Source organism: Centruroides sculpturatus, unplaced genomic scaffold, assembly GCF_000671375.1.
Source record: "Centruroides sculpturatus isolate CEXI.00-Female unplaced genomic scaffold, Cexi_2.0 scaffold267, whole genome shotgun sequence".
Classification (NCBI taxonomy): domain Eukaryota; kingdom Metazoa; phylum Arthropoda; class Arachnida; order Scorpiones; family Buthidae; genus Centruroides; species Centruroides sculpturatus.
In genome coordinates, this window is record NW_019384634.1 from 155,468 (window position 1) to 171,149 (window position 15,682).

The 15,682-nt window shown below is 30.0% G+C and overlaps 1 protein-coding gene across 1 annotated transcript in view; it reads right to left on the minus strand.

Moving 5' to 3' along the window:
- The window catches only part of LOC111625850 (SAFB-like transcription modulator), a gene marked incomplete at its 3' end in the record, with an annotated part of 80,913 nt that overhangs the window by 44,095 nt on the left and 21,136 nt on the right, over positions 1-15,682 (minus strand). Inside the window, exons 4-5 of the mRNA XM_023369091.1 lie at positions 13,967-14,057; positions 6,201-6,283 (exon numbers count right to left, since the gene is read on the minus strand). Of these exons, the coding sequence (XP_023224859.1) occupies positions 6,201-6,283; positions 13,967-14,057 (174 nt within the window). The remainder of the gene's footprint in view (positions 1-6,200; positions 6,284-13,966; positions 14,058-15,682) is intronic.

The window sequence follows — 15,682 nt, forward strand, 5'->3', positions numbered from 1 at the left end:
ACTCAAGTCAGAGATGTGGTGCTCAGTGATCAATGTTTAACAATTAAAGACATTACTGAACATGTTCCAGAATGATTTGGACCTTGTCAAGTAATCTTAAAAGATCACTTGGGCTTGCAGTGCATTGCATCTTGAATCATCTCAAAAACATTGAATTTTTTCCAAAAAATGTGTTCAAGTGGCTGAGGAAATGCTTTCTTGAGGCAAATTGTTCTAAAAAGCATCATTACAATAATGAAACACAGATCACTGAAATGGCTCAACAATCAAATGAATGGCACTCAAACGCAAAGCAAGACTGAGAAGACCACATCAGTGTCAAAATTCAAGGTCATGTTGGCTGTTTTCTTTGATTGTTGTGCATCACCAATTCCTTCAAACTGGTCAAACTGTCAACAAAGAATATTATTTGGGCATTTTGCATCATTTGCATGAAACAATTTGTAGAAAACAACCTGATTGTGGGAGAAAACTAATGGATTTTGCATCATGATAATGCACCTGTGCTCATATATTTTTGGCCAAAAATTCAACAAATACAATTCTGCAAAAACCATAAATATGGCATCATGCAACTTTTTCTTGTTTCCTCAATTAAAATTTCCACTTAGTGATCACCATTTTGAGTCAAATGATGCCATAAAACAAAATTTGGTGAAAAGTCCTAAAGGGATGTCACAAAAACAACTTTAAAGCATGTTTCAAAGATTGGAAAAAAAAAACAAAACACATTGGAATAAGTTAAATTGAACTGCCTTCAAATAGCTGGAATTTTTGGTTAAATTACAGAAACATACTTTTCACACATTTCTAGCATTAACTTTACACACTAAAATGTTTTTGGCCCGATTTACAGGTTTGAATCAGATTAGAAGCTGTCCTAAGATGAAGCAGTTATGTTGCATTCTGAAGTGAAATAATTCAAAGATTCCATGACTTTGTTTAATATTCTTATGTTGTAATTTGGTATTTTTAGATTTAAATACAATGTAAGAATTTTAAAGAATGTCATGGAATCTTCAAATTATTCCACTTTAGAACACAACATAACTCCTCCTTTGGACAGCTTCTAACCTGAGGAAAATTGTAAATCAGCCCAAAACATTTTTTTCAGTGTGTAAAGTTAATGCTGGAAATGTACAAAAAGTGTTTTTGTGTAATTTAATTGGTATTAAGTATATTGCAATGGGAGGGAATTACTTTGAAAAAAACAAAATAAATTTTGATGAATACACTCAAATCTTGCATTTTATTGAACCATTCCTGATACTTTCTGATCACAGGGTATAAGGTAACTAACTATAATGACTTAGCAGGGTAGATCTTCCTTTTTCAAAGTTTGTCCTGAATATACAGAAAATATTAATTTGCCCTAATTTATTTTTTCAATGTCATTTGTTTTTTATTTTTTATTCATACTTTATAATTATTTTGTCTATGATTCCCATAATCTTGATTTTAATTAAATACTTATCTAAATTTAATTCAAATTCTAATGTGAACTGTTCTATTTTTTAAAACAGAAAATGGCTCCATAGAAATGTTACTTCTAAATAAAAATTTTGGCTTTGATAAATAAGCAGCATACTTCTGTTTAATTTAAATATGGTGCCACGTTTTCAAAATTTGTTATTGAAAATTACAAATTTTGAAAACATATTACAGTAGAGCCTTGAAAACTCTGCCTAATGTGGACCAAAGGGTGGCCGAGTTTGTGAAAATGCTGGGTTATTGGGAATGGGGTTAAAAAAGGATAAGTATGCATGTTTCCTCAGAAAATATTGTACTGTACTTGTATGTATTGTTTGCTTGAGAATACAACAGAGAATAAACTGCCCAAATACCCTTAAACAAAGGAAAAGTACATCCTTTATGAAGGCATAGAGCCTTTACTACATGAAAATGAAAATTGATGAATACACTGTGTACAGTAATTTACCTGATAAGACAGACCTTAGAAAAATACTTTATGTGAAAATTAATTAACTAAGGATTTTTTTGCCCTGCCAGGGTGTGGCCGAGTTATCTGGAGTGCCAGGTTATCGAGTGCCGAGTTTTCGAGGCTCTACTGTAATTGTAAATTAATAATGATCAAACTATTGATAAAACACAACTAAAGCAGGTATTTTAAAATCTGTTTTATTAACTAAATTAAATTTAGTCTTTTCAAGGAACAAATTTTATTACACAAATGTTATTAGCCAATGATAAAACTGTCACAGACAACTTATTCATCTAAAAAAATCCATACACAGTGAACCTCCATACAAAATGAGATACATTCCAAAAATAAAGTCTCAAATTAAATCTTATAATCACTAGATAAGCAGAAAACCATAAAAATTTCAATATATTTTGACTTGACTGAATCACTACTGATTTTAGCAATTTTTTGTTAGTTAAATGACCAGTACTACTATCATAGTCTATTATTAGCATCTTTTGCATTATATGACACTTTGTCACTTGAATTAGATAACTTAACAAGCATATTTTATTAAAAAAATAGAAACAGAATAGAAAAAACAAATGTAAATGTATTTGTATTTTCTATTTTGTTTCTATATTTACTGTATTTGTATTTTCATATTTAAAAAACTTTTACATTTTGTTTATGTGACTATTTGTGTTATCACATGCTTCACTTTGACAATCTTATTCTTAAGGTATGATGTTAAAAATTATGCAGTGTTCTTTCCAGACCCTTTCTGCTAGATGCCCAGATGATTTTTCTGGATAACCAGCTAATAAACTTCAAGAGAAATATATATATACACATACATATAATACACAAAAGGTGTGACTTTTTTGTATTTCAATCACAAATTTTAGTGTATGTTTATCAGAATCCATTCAAAATTTAAAGAAATGTGCATTCTTTCCAACAAATCAATTAAAACCTCTACCTGAATTATATATCTAGAAATTATTCTTTCAGGAATGACCTTCCTTTGTTAACCTTTTTAAAAATCACAATGTTTAAAACGGAATAATTTTATAGTTTTTATTATTCATCTATGTTAAAAATTGTTTTTTCCTCTTTTAGTTGATATATAATAAACCAGTTGAAAGGCCCAATGCAGGCAATGAAGTATAGTAAATAGTTAGCATGCATAGCAATGAAAATAATTAATTGCAAATGGTTTACCTAAAGTGCAGAGATGTTTGGCAGAACACTGTTGAAAGTGAACTGCTCATAACTATCATTGTCATGTACTAAAAGCAACATTCCTACATCCAATTCTCATGAAATAACTTTCAAAATACCAATAAGATACTACATATTTCTGTTATGATTGCAAAGAAATACCGTAATATCCCATCTCCAGTTCAAAACATAATAATGAAACAAAAAGCATAACTATCATTGTCATGTACTATGACTTACATCACTATATCCAAGTCTTTTTAAGTAACACAGCAAGAGCAGCATGCATGCCGAATACCAACAAAAAGAGTCAAGCATGGACTCTGGCAATTCCTAGGTTTGCTGCTATGCTTTGTTGGCATTCAATACGCCAACAGAGACTGGCCATTTTATCAGTTTTATATAGTAGATAGATAAAAATAATAATATACTGAATTATACTGTAACAATATAAAATATATATATATATATATAATAATTTGTACAGTAATTGTGATCTTTTTGCTTATTTGTATTTATACTTTAAAAGAACTAAACATTACTTAATAATAACAGCAATAACTGTGTGAAAAACTTAAAATTTATTTAAATCTTGTCAAAAGATAAAGCTAAGTGCTATATTATCTAACCAAAGATTGATGCTTGTTGAAAATACAAGTAGACATGTTTAAAACAAAGGTAAACAAATGTGTACCTTGAACTCTCAACCTTAGGGAAGGGTCCTTGGGGGTTCTATGGTAGGCATCTTGAAAGTGTTGACACATTGAAAAATACAGTAGAGCGTCATTTATCCGAATCAATTGGGGACTGAGGTTGTTCGCATAACTTATTTTTTGGATAACTGATTATGTACGAAAAATATATTAACCAATCCCATGTTGAAATTTTTCTCTGTCGCTTCGCGTTAAATTTTCATTGATGTTAAGCCTAACATAAACTTTTTAAAATAATAATCGTGGCTATTGTATCATTAAAAATTATTTCTTTATTTTTTACAAACAAAATAAATACATTGAAAAATATAAAAACAAAAAAAATTATACTTTAGAAGTTAATCTAGTATCAAAAATGTTCGATTCAGCATGACACACAGTCCTCAGAAAAACACCACACACAAGTGCCAGTGCTGCCAGCTTAAACACACATACCAACAAAAAAATATTGGAGTACCCAAGTTATAGCCAAAGATTGCAGTGCCACAGCACTAGAGAAAATTAAAATTTGCCAACTGGAATTCTTTCGGATAACTGACGCTCTACTGTAGTTGTAAATCATTATAAAACACTCAAAAGATTCTTTTGTTACTGTTGATGTTAAAGTTTATTGATTTTGATATAATTAAAATAAATTTTTAATAGAAAACATATTTGAGAATCACTGAAAAACTATCTCAAACAACTTCATAAATTTATAAATTAATTTACTAATTTTGTAGCTCTATATTTTCTTAATTTCAATTTATAAAGATGGGAATAATCTTTTGCATATTAAATTAAAAAACGTTTGATAAAATACATGAAATAAATTAAAAGCAAATTTAATTAATATTACATATTATGTAATATATAATTTGTTCCAAATATGCATTTATATCACTTTGTAATACTTTGTAATAATACAAAAAATTAATACTCACCACACCTATATAACAATCACATACACTGAACCAATTTACGGTGTGGTACGATCGACTAACTAGTACAAAAACAAACGTTTTCGAACCCCTTCTGGGCTCTTCATCAGGTTCCTACAGTTTTAGCTCATAAATTCGATTAACAAATGCCTTCAAATAACCTCGTTCTTGAGTTTGAAAAGTTCTTTTATAAATTATATGTTGCGCATGCGTGACGAGTCAGCCTGCTCGGATATAACGAGTGGTTAAAGCGTGCTGTGTATCAACTCTTGCCAGGCCATCGACAAAAGCATCTCCTCTAACCATTTGAATTGATCATTGGGAAGCACCCCGAAGAGGAGATTGGCCCTAGTAAAGTCGGCAACTATGTCTGGGTCTGTTACGTATGTTGTGAGGGCCATGCTGGTTCTCCCAAGACGAATATCAGCCTGATGTTCCTGCATTTTGATGCCTATGGATCTTTTAGTAGAGCCTATATATACTAAATCCCTATTGAATCTATTATCTCTCGAAGGGACACTATAGATTCTTGGTCTTCTGCTGGGGTTAGGAGGGTCCTTCCCATTCCTTAAGATGTTAAAAATAGTGGGACACCTCCTGTAAGCAATACATATTTGGCGTAGACCAGCAGAAGACCAGGAATCTATAGTGTCCTTTTGAGAGATAATAGATTCAATAGGGATTTAGTATATATAGACTCTACTAAAAGATCCATAGGCATCAGAATGCAGGAACATCAGGCTGATATTCGTCGTGGGAGAACCAGCACGGCCCTCGCAACATACGTAACAGACCCGGACATAGTTGCCGACTTTACTACGGCCAATCTCCTCCTCGGGGCACTTCCCAATGATCAACTCAAATGGTTAGAGACGATGCACATCTTTAAATCCTCTATCGAAACCACGTGCATAAATTTTAAAGAGGAGATGCTTTTGTCGATGGCCTGGCAAGAGTTGATACACAGCACGTTTTAGCCGCTTGTTATATCCGAGCAGACTGACTCGTCACGCATGCGCAACATATAATTTTTAAAAGAACTTTTCAAACTCAAGAACAAGGTTATTTGAAAGGCATTTGTTAATCGAATTTACGAGCTAACACTGTAGGAACCTGATGAAGAGCCCAGAAGGGATTCAAAACGTTTGTTTTTGTACTGGTTAGTCAATCGTACCACACTGCAAATTGGTTTAGTGTATGTGACTTTGTAATAATATTTTATTTCAAAATCGTTTTGAAATTCAAATAAAAATAAATACAAAGTAAAAGACAAAATGCTTAAGCCAAAGCAATCTGGATAAAAGTCCAACAATTTTTCACTTGAAGATTCAAACAAGATTTAGTAAGTAATAAACTGAATTAAATTTTAAAATATTTACAATAGTCAATAAAATTATATATATATATAAGACAACTTACCTTATCATCATCATCATCTTCTCTTCCTTCTAAACTATCCACATTGCTATAAGTTTCTTCTTCATTACCAGTTAATGACCTCTCTAATAATAATAATAATAAACTTTCTTCACAAATCAATTTCTCAATTAAAAAAAAATCATTAATTTACAACTATTTTCAAATTCCTAAGTTTTGAAAAATGTATGACATTAAGACAACTTAGCATCCAGGTTTATGTCTGTCTACATAATTCAAGCACTGACATTTCAATAATACAAAAATTGTCATTTCAATCCTTCAGAGGTTGTGCATGAGGAAAATGGCCACAGAATGTTGATAATGTCTTGTTGAAGATGTTGTATGTAAGTGCATTTCAGTATTTGCTATTCATAGAATGTCATCACTTGTGTCAAGTGACCTTCCTATTTCTAACCATTTAGTTGTTTCTGAGCTTTGAATTGGGTGGCACATCACAGATAATATGATATATTATCATATCTGTGATGTACTTGCACTACTTGTCTTGCAATGTTAGTATAATTTGTGTTTACTTTTTTTATTCATTTTTTTAAATATATTTGATAGAGTAGCTTATATTTTGCATACTTACTACACAAATATCTTTATTTAACAATGACGATTTTTAGACTTATATTAGTTTGAAAATACACTAAATAGCTTTCAGAATGCCTACATTTTTGTGATGTTTCTGGCTCTCATACAGCTTTGACCCAGGAAGAGTTGAATGGAACTTTAGAACAAGTTGTGAGAGAATTGATAGAAAAAAAAAAAAGAAGAGCCAGAAGAGACTAAGATACTAAAACTGAGTCAGAGGCACGGAAGATTTTAGAAGACAAGTCATGACAGTGACACTGAACAATCAGCTCATGGGATAGATGACCCTTTAATAAAACAAAATGTGGTAAAAATTAACACTCAAAAAACCTTAACAGTCCAATACTGGACTGTTAAGGTATTTTGAGTGTTAATTTATACGAGTTCCAGTATTTGTGTACAAAGGTTTTTTAATTTAAGTTATGGTAAAAATGTCTGCAAAAAATACAGTCATGTGACTGTGTTTCTTGCAGTCATTTTTACCATAATTTAAATCACTAAATATGTCTGTGTAAAGGTGAGCAACAGATCGGAGTGGAGTAACCTATTTTTAATTATCTAGATGCTTTATAATTCCAATTGTTCAATAAAAAGTTTATTTTATTCATATTTTAAAAAAAATCAAATATTGGAAGATATGGAATAGTGATAGGACGATTAATCAAAATCAGAAAAATCGGACATTTTCCAGATATCAGAATCAAAAAAATCTTTTTACAATTCTTTCACATTTTATAAGAAAATTATTTGTTTTGGTTGAAGATTAAGCATTTTAAAAATTATGATATTAATAATTAAATATTTAAAAAAATATATAGAAAAAACTAAAATGTCTTCATTTTCATCATGTTGATTCACCAGGAACAAGTTTTTCATTGCAGAGATAATCTTTTATTAGAGGCTCTGCAAATATATGCAAAACAGTTTTAAAAGTTCACAGGTGGCAAGCCAACAATTAAAAACTACATAATTTCTTTTTAAAAAATAACACATAAAAAAATGTAGAAAAGACTAAAATGTCTTCATTTTTGCCATAAAATATTAGTTTATTCGAAAGTTTCATGTTGACAAGCAGAGAGTATGCAACGGCCCATATACAAAGTGATGTTTCACATGGCAAACTTTTCTTTCCTGTAGCAAGAGTAACAAGAGATTGCACTTGATCAGTACTAACTGTCTCCATTTTAGGAGAAATGGGTGACTTTTAGGATTGTCATCTGCCCAGTATTGAGTTGACTTGACCAGCAATCTCTATTCTGTATATACATTAAAACCAAAATGTTCTGTCACTGTTGCATGCACACAAATAACAAATTTAAAAATTAACTTGATTTATAATTTGAAAATTTCAAAACCATTTTTAAACAGTTTTTAAAAACATTGTCTTAATTTTCAACTGATTTGATTTTAATTTTGGTTTTGGTGTAATAGCCAGAGTTTTAATTATTTTTTTTAATAAAATTTTTATATATTTAATTTCGCCTGAATTATTTTAATCCTTAAATACAATTTTTTAGTTAATTCCAAGTGTTTTTTTTCTTTTTGCAACATAACTATAGAAATTGTTTGTGTTAATGTACTAAGCCTAAATTTAGACTTAATAAATTAGCAGAAATTAGTAACAGAAATGATTAATTAAAAATGTTTGTGTGTTGTTTCGCACAAAATGTTACTAAAAATTAAAATAAATTTAAATTTGATTATTTCATTAATTTTTGTTTCATAAATCTGCCTGCTTTTGAAAAATCTTAATTATAAGTGAGTTAACATTAATTTAACTGTCAAGTTATCTAGTTTCAATTTAAACCCAGCAGTCGGCAAAATAATATAACATGTACACAAAATTATATTTTAATTAAAAAAATACAATATATAATTATTTTTAACGTTTACTATGTTTATTACTTATAATGACAAAACAACTTTCTTATTATAATCATGAAAGTTTTTGTTATGATTCACAGATGATGCTGTAATACGTTCAGTGGCATAGCATGGGTGTCAGCCGCCCAGGGCAAAGGAAAATTTCACTGTCCCCTTATTTAGGTATCTCAATTTAAAAGACTAAAATTCAGCTTCATCACAGAATAAGTAATAAAAAATTCCGTGCTAGTGTTGCCACCTTTTTAAAATCGCTGACCTAGAGGGCAGGTGAGGTTTGTTCGAATAGAAGTTCCTGACGCATGCATAATGTCATTTTGCAATGCGAAGAATAATGTGCAGTGCATGCCAGTTGTAAATCAGATGACATAGCTTTATTGGATATTGGAGATGTGTATGTGTGAATATGAATCGTACAAGAAAAAAAAATCGACAGATTGTGCATGATATTGCCGGGGGAAATTAACAGTTCACCCGGACAGCGAGTCGATTCCCGGACTGTCCAGGTGGTAACACTATTCCATGCTCATTTTAATCGGTCCGAATCGTAGGTGCGACGAAAATATGAAATAAAATGGTTCAAATTTTTAAAAATTATTATTATTATTTATTGTGAAATTTTGATTTTGCCGCCCCCACTACACTATGCCACTGAATACATTATATTTTTAAATGCGATTTGCACAATTCTGAGTAAAACTACTTGCAAAGTTTAATGCTGTTTTGAGTTTTAAAAATTGATTTTTTTAAGATGAATCAGTCTAGATACTCATGGCTCAAATGACTTCAAAAATTGGTTAACTCATGACAATGATACTTGTTCGGCTCATTGCATCATTTGCTAAACCTCATTTAGTATTAAATATGATGTAGTTAAATCATTTACATGACATGCTCATTGCAAGATGCATGAAAAAACTGCATCTTTCCTTTCCCTAGTCATTGTATCGGCCAACAAAGTGGTTTTCAAAGATAGCAACCCTAAATGACACAATGGAATAGTTCATTGAGTAAATTAGTTGTAATTTCATTGGGGATAATGTTGCAATATTAACTTTATCTGAAATAAGATTACAAATTGATTTTATAGTACACAATAAAAGCATGTGTATCCATGTATAAATAGAGAATTTTTGGATTTCTTTCGAAAGATTGATTATGGATTTCCCAATCATTTTCCATTCTTAAGCTTGATGTTTATTAATTAATTAATATATGTATCATGCTCATAATGTAAACTGTTAATTTTTCTAAACTAAAATAAACTTTAGAAAGTATTCAAAAGAATCAGAATCGAGAGAAATTTTATCATCAATTTTACAATGCATATACAATATTACAGTGGTACCTCAGGATACGAAATTAATCTGTTCCGAAACTGAGATCGTATCATGAAAATGTCGTAAGGTGAATCATTTTTTCCCATACGATTACATGCAAAACCAAATAATTCGTTCCAACACTAAAAACACACTCAAATTAAAGCTAAGTTCTACATTAAAAAAAAATAACTGTAGTAAGGAAAACACTGAAAAATGCATTTTTTGGTTATAAATGTATAAATAACCATAATAGAATAATAATTGATTAAAAAAAGTAGTTTATTTGCACTTTACCTTCGAGGATAGACGACGGTGGAGGTGTAAACTGATGGCGGAAGAGAGGGAGAAAGAAAATGATACTAAAACTTAACTTTCATAACATAATGTAACAATAACTTAGAAAAGATGAAAAAAAATTAGTGTTGTTTTATATATATATATTTAAATTTTTATTCACTGATTTTTGCTTTCTTTCCTTCACTGCCACCAACACTTTCACTGGATAGAGGTTGCTTGGTAAAATATCTCTCCAAAGAGATTTGGCTTTGCCTACTTTTTAAAATGTTTCTAAAATGACTTAGGCAAATGTCATTAAACTGAACAGCAATACGGCCAGTGTGAACCTTTTTGGGATGTTTCTTTTCAATAAAATCAGTCACTTTCTGATAATACCTCAAAATTTCCTTAATCGAGCAAGATCCTTCCACGACAAAGCAAACACATGGACTGAGACCAATGAACAGAAGTAAATAAAAAATGGCGCTGCGAACTAATGTAACGTCGTATGGTGAGTTTTTGTTCGTATTGTGGAGCAAAAATATGTTTGAATTTCATGTTGTATCCTGAAAATTTCGTATGCTGAGGTACCACTGTACTTCATTAATATGAAGTAATATTGTATATGCATTGTAATAGTTATGTGTCTTCTCACAAAACTCTAGAGCAGGGATGGGCAGCCTTTTTCTACATAAGACATTTAAATCCTTTGAACTGATGCAGGCCACACACACAAGAAGGAAAAAAAATGATAGTAAATCACAATTATTTATTCATATATGATTATAAATTAACGTAAGTATGCTTAATTAATTTGACTTCTGTCACTAATATGAACATAATACAGTCAACCCCCTATAACACGGTAGATACGTTCCGGTTTTTATGAATCCATTTTCTAAGAGTCCAGCCAATCACAGTCCAGCACGTATGCAGTTTACAGACTACAGCTGTTTGAAAGGTTTCTTCCATAAAATTAATCGATTCTAGACTAATTCGACTCAACATTTCCAAAATACGTATAATTTTTTGGGAATAATCCATATAAACTATGCTATAAACAAAAAACTGTAGGATTACTTACCGAGCGTGCACCGTTTGACTACGCCACTGCTTAAGCTTATTTTCGTCATGGAGCTTGTCATCAAATGGCACTCGCGTGATTCCCGATAAATTATTTTTTTTGCAAAACTTTGCTGAACTTTGGAGACATCATTAATATAAATATAATTTTTATGGACATTAAATAATAAATGATTTTTAGTAGGTCTGCTCATTTAAACTCAACGGTTTGTACAATATCCGCTATTGGTCTAGATTCGACCAATCCTGTCGTGACACGAGTTGGCGATGATGTTTTACCAAATTATACGAGTTTTTTTAGCATGTTTGTATGAATACTGTCGCAATTTTTTCGCCGTAATATAGGAATCCAAACTATAGGAACCTGTGTTATAGGGAGTCGACTGTATATATAAAATATTTGGTTGAATATTAGTCACTGGTAGTTTTAAATCAGTTTTGATGTGTCTGTTAGCCAATTTCTTGTTTTACTTTTTAATTAATTTAATAAATTTTTACTAGCTTGTAGAAAATGATGATAAAGTTTTTGCTGTGTATTTTACGTTGAGAAATTGATATATTTATTAATATTTTGTGTGATTTGGGCCGTGGGTTGCCACCTCTACTCTAAACACAAATTCATAACGGTTAATTTTTTCATGTCATATCACTGATAAAAGCAATTAATATAAGATATCTCTTTTTCTTTATAATTTTACATTGCTTATATCAATCTTTTCAGCGAGATAACAGGATACACAGATATAGTATTCCTTCATTTTTTGTGGGGAATAGGTTCAAAAACCCCACAGATGTTTGAAACCTTGAATAATACTGAACCTAAATAATATAATAGCCCCTCATCATATCACAGATTCAGTTATATCATACTTTTTTTGGTCCCCCAAATTTTAAAAGCACTTGAATCAATAAATTTTAATATATAAAATGCCATTGAATTTCTTTTTGCAACGAAATACTGCATTTTATTCCTATACCATTGTCCTTGAAACTACTACTGCAGATGAAACAATAAATTCATCAAGATCTAAATAAGCAAAACAGGTGGGCAAATCAATTATCATTTATGTTTCCTTTCAATATTAAAAGTTGTTTATTTATTGATTTTAAGTACAGTCTCCTCATTAAAGAAACAATAATGCTAAATGGGCATTCATGGTATCGATGTTTACGTAAACGTCAATTAATACGATATAACCACGAATAAAATTCAGGATTGAAANATTAAAGAAACAATAATGCTAAATGGGCATTCATGGTATCAATGTTTACATAAACATCAATTAATACAATATAACCAAAAATAAAATTTAGTATTGAGAAACCAAGCTTATTTTATATCAGAAACATTTGCTGTTGATGGAATAGAGGACAGAGTATCTATAGCATGCATAATCTTATTAGTATAAGACCAGAATTTTTAGTTCTTGGTTATATCGCATCCCATATATATTGCACTTTTTCTTTGTCCCCTCACAAGCATGATGTAATGAGGGGCTACTATATATATTTTAAAATATACACATATCTGTGATACAATTTAAAAATTAAACAGTCCTATTAAGCAAAATAAATTATAGAAAACACAGTACAGTACAGCAATACAATCAGCATAGATATTGCTTATTCTAGGGGGTAGGCAACCTGAAGACCACAATACTGCATTTTGTACAGCCCACATAGCACAAAACATTAATAAATAGCCTATATCCATTTCCACTTTAAAAAAGTATGCTGTAAAAATTCTGTCATTATTTTCTACGACTTATTATGTGAACAGTTTTTTCTGCAATAAACTTAGTAAAACTAAAACAAGAAATCAGCCAACAGACTCACAGCAAAACTAATTTAAAACTAGCAGTAACTAATATTCAACCAAATATTCCAGATATATTACGTTCACATCAGTTCCAGAAGTCAAATTAAGCATACTTATGTTAATTTATAATCATACATAAATTAATAATAGTTCATTTTTGTATTTTTGTGATTTACTTGAATTTTTTCTTTTTTCTCTTCTGTGGGGCCTGTATCAGTTCAAAAGTTTTAAATGTGGCCCTTACTTAGAAAAAGGTTGCCCATCCTTGGCTTACACCATGGATGATATAGTGCAGCAATAGTATTGTGAAACATATGTAACAATTTCAAGGAATCCACACTGAATGTTTAGAAAATATTAGATTTTTATAAATTATTAAAAAAAATATTGATAGATTTCAAAACATTGTATAGTACAGTGGGTGATCGGTTAATGAACACTTTCACAAAAGATTTTTATGTTCAGACAATGAACATCTCACAGAACAAACACAAGAAGAAACGACATAAAATAATGAATACCGATTGGTTTTCCCTTTATTATATCTTTTATATAATTATATTATATCTTTAAATTATACCTTTATAATTATATCTTTAAATTATACAACTTTTTCTTGTTATAACTGCTGAAATAAACAATCATCATAAAACAGTTCAAGATTTATTGATGGTTTTTGAAGATGAGGCGAAGTGTTTTGAAAAACATTCAGTGTTTTTATATGCTTAAAGTTGTTACATCTTTCAAATTTATAACAACATTAAATTTGAAATCAAAATTTAACTTACTTGAACTTCTTTTTGGTGTTCTCTTTGGTGTAGTGTCAACATCAATTTCAAAAGAATATTTTTCTGGATCTTTTCCTTCTTCTATCAATGCCTATTTGAAAAGAACTCATTTACTAAAAAGTTCTAATGTATTATTTTTCTACAGTATAAAAAAAAAACAAAAGATATACATAAATATATATTAACAATTTCATATACTTAAAAGTTTTTCAGCAAAATGACAACAAATAATCAGAAACAATAACATAAATATGTCTGTAAAATCAAGAGAGTTTCAAAAGAATAAAACAAGAATGATATCATTGTTATTCTTACTTTCTCTTCTTTAATTTGTTTATAAAATGATGTTTCTAAATCCAAATGTTTTTCATCAGATTGTTTCACATGGGCAGTTACTTGTCTCATTTCACCTTTTAATCCACTATTTGTATATTCAAGTGAATTTAGAAATATCAATACAGTAGAGCATCGATTATCCGACCCCCAATTAACCAACCGTTCTAGTCAGCAAATTTCAAATGTCCGCTAGTAATGTGGCATTACAATATTTAGCTATGTCTTGGCTACTTTAATATTATTTTTGTTAAATTTTTGCGTGTTTTAGCTGGCATCAACGACTCGACCATTGAAGGGAGGCCAATATTTAAACGAGACTTAATTTTCTATATATGAGTGGTTGTTTTGTGAGCAATAAAATAATTTAAAAATAATTTTTAACGATACAATAGCGATGTTTATTATTTTACAAAAAAAATTTGTTAGGCTAAACATCAATGAAAATTCAATGCAAAGTTGGTTAATAGCAATATACTAATAAACTAATTACATGGGATTTACTAATATCCTAATATACTATACTAATAATGTATTTTTTCCTTCTTTTCAGTTATCCAACCAACCTGAGTCCCAAATTGAGTCAGATAATCGATGCTCTACTGTATTTTCAAATGCAACTTTCTTTACAAAATGAACTAACTCTTTCCTTTGTGAATTTTGCTAGAGTTTCATATAAAATGTTATCATTACAGAGCATGCACAATAAATAAAACTAGTAATTTATGATCATCTCACTAATCACTTATTTAACTTGTTCAATTTGATGAACATATCCCATATTGTTTCAACTGATTCTAATTATACAAGTTTAAACAGTGTGTTATGATACGAAAAATAATAATTTTTTTATAAAAAATATCATATCATCCTGATATGATATTTTTTGAAATAATGGTTTCATATATTATGATAATTTAACAAATAATGGGATATATAACAAATTTCCAGAATTTCCAAATAAAAAATATTCTGAGGCCTGCTTTCCTATGAAAGAAATACTAATTCACATAAATATAAATAATTAGGGAAAAAAACTACAACTATATTTTGTATTAGTTTTTCTCTTTTTCAGAGTACAGGTAACCCCCGTATAGCACGGCACTTCTATAGCACGGATTCACTCTAACACGGTTCGAGAATTGGTACCATCCCCCGTATAACACGGTACTTTTATAGCACGGATTCACTCTGACACGGTTCGAGAATTGGGTAAACCCTCGTACAACAGGAAATGTAATAAATTTTTACATACTTAAGTAATAATAGTTCACGAAAATTATTATTTTCGTGAACTATTAGTACTTAAGTATGTAAATTTTCTCTTCTCGCCTTCTGTCGATACACGTGGTCCTTCTCGAAACTTGTTTCAATGTTGCCAGA